General features: G+C 53.1%; 1 protein-coding gene across 1 annotated transcript; it reads right to left on the reverse strand.

Annotated features, from left to right (window-relative positions):
• Positions 1 to 2,378: 2,378 nt before the first annotated feature.
• On the reverse strand, positions 2,379 to 4,148 carry LOC120035311 (sodium/calcium exchanger 3-like). Its single transcript, XM_038982096.1, has one exon. The coding sequence runs from the start codon at positions 3,984 to 3,986 to the stop codon at positions 2,379 to 2,381; it is 1,608 nt and encodes a 535-aa protein (XP_038838024.1). The 5' UTR covers positions 3,987 to 4,148.
• Between the last annotated feature and the right edge of the window lie 207 nt (positions 4,149 to 4,355).

The raw sequence follows: 4,355 nt of genomic DNA on the forward strand, positions 1-4,355 counted from the left end.
GTCGGTCTCTCCCCTCTCCTCTCCCCCTCTGTCCGTCTCTCCCCTCTCCTCTCCCCCTCTGCTCCTCTCCTCTTCCCCTCTGCTCCTCTCCTCTCTTCTTCCTCTCTGCTCCTCCGTGACCTGTGTGGGTTAACACTTCCGCTCTCAAAAATAACACGGTCTGTGTAGCAGGTAGAATGGCAAAGCAACGTGACGCGTATAGTGGAAGTGTTAACCCATGGAGGTCAGACGATGTTGGCAATGCAAAAACAACTAAAGCTACTGTATATCTATGGTTGCACAATTCTGGGGGGGGGGGGGTCCCGGTTGGATGATTCCTGAAACCAGGAAATCTGGGACTCCGTCTACCAGAATTTTTGGAAAACCTGGGAATTTTACAACCCTACACACAGGTCAAAGAGTGTCAGCGTAAACAACTCTAATACTACTGGTAGTATGAACAATACAAGAGCACTAAATCCCCCCCCCCCCCCCCAAACAAATATCAAGATTCTCATCTATTCTAAATAAAGGCTGACACCATCCACAAACACACCGTCTACAAACACACCATCCACAAACACACCATCCACAAACACACCGTCCACAAACACACCGTCCACAAACACACCCCTCTACAAACACACCGTCCACAAACACACCGTCCACAAACACACCGTCTACAAACACACCGTCTACAAACACACCATCCACAAACACACCGTCCACAAACACACCGTCCACAAACACACCCCTCTACAAACACACCGTCCACAAACACACCGTCTACAAACACACCGTCCACAAACACACCATCCACAAACACACCATCCACAAACACACCCCTCTACAAACACACCATCCACAAACACACCGTCTACAAACACACCCCTATACAAACACACCATCTACAAACACACCGTCCACAAACACACCATCCACAAACACACCGTCCACAAACACACCGTCTACAAACACACCATCCACAAACACACCGTCCACAAACACACCGTCTACAAACACACCGTCTACAAACACACCATCCACAAACACACCGTCCACAAACACACCCCTATACAAACACACCATCTACAAACACACCGTCCACAAACACACCATCCACAAACACACCGTCTACAAACACACCGTCTACAAACACACCGTCTACAAACACACCATCCACAAACACACCCCTATACAAACACACCGTCCACAAACACACCATCCACAAACACACCCTCTACAAACACACCCTCAACAAACACACCGTCAACAAACACACCCTCTACAAACACACCCTCAACAAACACACCATCCACAAACACACCCTCTACAAACACACCGTCTACAAACACACCCCTCTACAAACACACCCTCTACAAACACACCCCTCTACAAACACACCCTCTACAAACACACCGTCCACAAACACACCGTCCACAAACACACCGTCTAGAAACACACCATCCACAAACACACCATCCACAAACACACCCCTCTACAAACACACCCTCTACAAACACACCGTCCACAAACACACCGTCCGCAAACACACCCCTTTACAAACACACCATCCGCAAACACAGCATCCGCAAACACACCATCCGCAAACACACCATCCACAAACACACCCTCTACAAACATACGAAACATCATTCTGAATTCATGACAGGCAAATAAACACAGTAATACACATTCGTGGCCTATCCTGTCGGCAGTCATCCTGGCATGTCCTCTTGCCCTACAGGCAAATACATTTCAAATATACATATACATCATTCATTACCATAACTAAAATGGCCGATCCCAATCCCACCCCATCAACCATCCGAACCGATCCCACCCCATCAACCATCCGACCGATCCCACCACATCAACCATCCGACCAATCCCACCCCATCAACCATCCGACCAATCCCACCCCATCAACCATCCGACCGATCCCACCCCATCAACCATCCGACCAATCCCACCCCATCAACCATCCGACCGATCCCACCCCATCAACCATCCGACCTATCCCACCCCATCAACCATCCGACCAATCCCACCCCATCAACCATCCGACCAATCCCACCCCATCAACCATCCGAACCGATCCCACCTCTTTTGTAAATAAAGTACTGATCTTACCAGTTCATGTCAGGCAACTAAACGTAAAACAAAAATACACAGCATATACACATTCATCACCACTGCTAAAATGGCCGACCTTGTCCCACCAACCACCTTTCCTCCACCAATAAAGCCTTTCTCCTCCAAATCATTTAAATGTAAAGAATACACAGCAGACCAACCCCCACATAATGCTGTCTCCGGGCTGGACAAAAAATCGATGGCTGGACAATCAATCAATCAATCAATCAATCGGTCTATAAATCAAACTAAAGTAGATAGTCTTACCAGGTCTCGTCGTTCCTGAACTCCAGTTCTCCGTAGGTGTCCTCAAAGTCCTCCCCTCCTCCCTTGGCGATCCCCTCCATGGTACGATATGGCACGATGACCGTTCCCCTCGCCCCCGAAGTCCTCAGCACCTTCACCTCCATTACGCCCACGCTCTCACTCACGTGACACGTGTCGGTCTCGAAGGTGAATATCCCGGCATGGTCGTCGTCCAGGATGGTAACTGTGGCGACGGCAGGGAACCCTAGCAGGGCTTTGGGGTACGGGAGAGAGTTCGGAGACAGTAGTGTCTCGTCCTCATCAGACTCCAAGACGCGCACGTTGCTGAGACGCACGAAGAAGTGCTCGTCCTCCTCGAAGATGTCGTCGTCGATGATGCCGATGCTGATCTCCCTGATGAACTCGCCGGGCTTGAACACCACCGTACCCTCGGTGAACTCGTAGTCGGCGCCTGCGTTGGCTGAGCCATCCTCCGTCTTGTAATCAACGTAAATGGTCTTCGCCATATCGCCGCCCTTCCTGGAGATGGCCAGCAGGGCGGCGCCGCAGTTCTCCAGACACTGGTACACGGCGGGTTCGAAGGCGATCCGTGACACGTACTCCTCGACTTCCTCCCCTACCACACACACTTCCTGTACGCTGGCGCTCCTCTTGGTCTGCTCCGCCACGTGCTTCTTCAGGATGTTCCCGGCGCCCGTCATCATGCGCGTGGCCTGGATGCGGTAGAAGGCTCGGCTCTTCTGCTGGTGGGACAAGGCGTAGTAGTTAGCCATCTCTACCAGCTGGTCCATCTCCTTCTCTGGGTGTTTCTGCTTCAGGTCCTTCAGGATCCGGATCATATCCCGCCGAGACTCGTCCACTTCTTTCCCCTCGATCAGGCTGATGAGGTTATGGGCGGCGCCTCCATCGTGGGCGAAGTGTGAGTTGACCATCTTGCCGCCACCGTCCATCATCTCGATGCCCTTGGAGCGCTCGTGCTCGGTCTCGATGATGACGCCGCGGTGGTTGTCGGCGCGGTACTTCTTGTGCATGAACTTGTAGAAGAGGAGTCGTCGGTCGGCTAGCCAGGCCAGGATGACACAGATGGGGAAGAAGGCCAGGGTTAGCAGCCCCTCCCATATCTGGACCACGTTGGGACTGAACACCGCCAAGATCATATAGAGCCAGATGTAGGCGAAGATACTCCACGCCGCCGTCACAAAGAACACTCTGAGATGTTTCACCTTCCTCGTCTCTCCCTCGGGGATCACAGACACACACAGGCCGATGATCACGAACATGTTGAAGGCAGCGCTGCCGACGATCGTAGATGGCCCCAGCTCGCCAGCTACGAAGTCGTGTCCGCAGACTTCGATGACAGACAGCAGGATCTCAGGGGTACTAGAACCCAGGGCCATAAGGGTCAGGTTGGAGACCGTCTCGTTCCAGACTCTGATGGTAGCGGTGGTGGTCTCTCCGTTAGCTCTCTTGATAATGATCTCCTTCTCCTGGGAGGTGATGACCTCGATGGCCGCCATGAAGCGGTCTGCTATGATGGACACTCCCAGGAACATGTAGATCATAGCTACGAAGTAGACGATGACTCGGGCCATCTTATCCCCCATGGAGGGGTCCTCGGGGTACCAGATGGGAAGGACAATTCCTGGCTTGCACCTGGACGAGCCCTCGGAGCAGGTGGCATTGTGGGAGTCTGTGGTGGCGGGGCTGGGGGTGGTGCGATCGCCCTCTGCGCACAGGAAGGCAGCGGCCACAGAGAGCAGGCCCAACCAGATGCATGCTGGGTAGGTGGACGACGACCCCGTCCTGATCCCTTGCCCCAGCCTCGTCAGCCTCGGCCTGAAGCGCTCCATCCACCCTCGGGGGTCCTGGGGGTCCTTACCACACTGACGAGCCCTCTGGGATCCAGCACTGGGCTGTCGTTGATACCTCACAACACCTGGAAAGAGAGAGAGAGAGAGAGAGAGAGAGAGAGA

Source organism: Salvelinus namaycush, unplaced genomic scaffold (assembly GCF_016432855.1).
Source record: "Salvelinus namaycush isolate Seneca unplaced genomic scaffold, SaNama_1.0 Scaffold1022, whole genome shotgun sequence".
Lineage (NCBI taxonomy): Eukaryota > Metazoa > Chordata > Actinopteri > Salmoniformes > Salmonidae > Salvelinus > Salvelinus namaycush.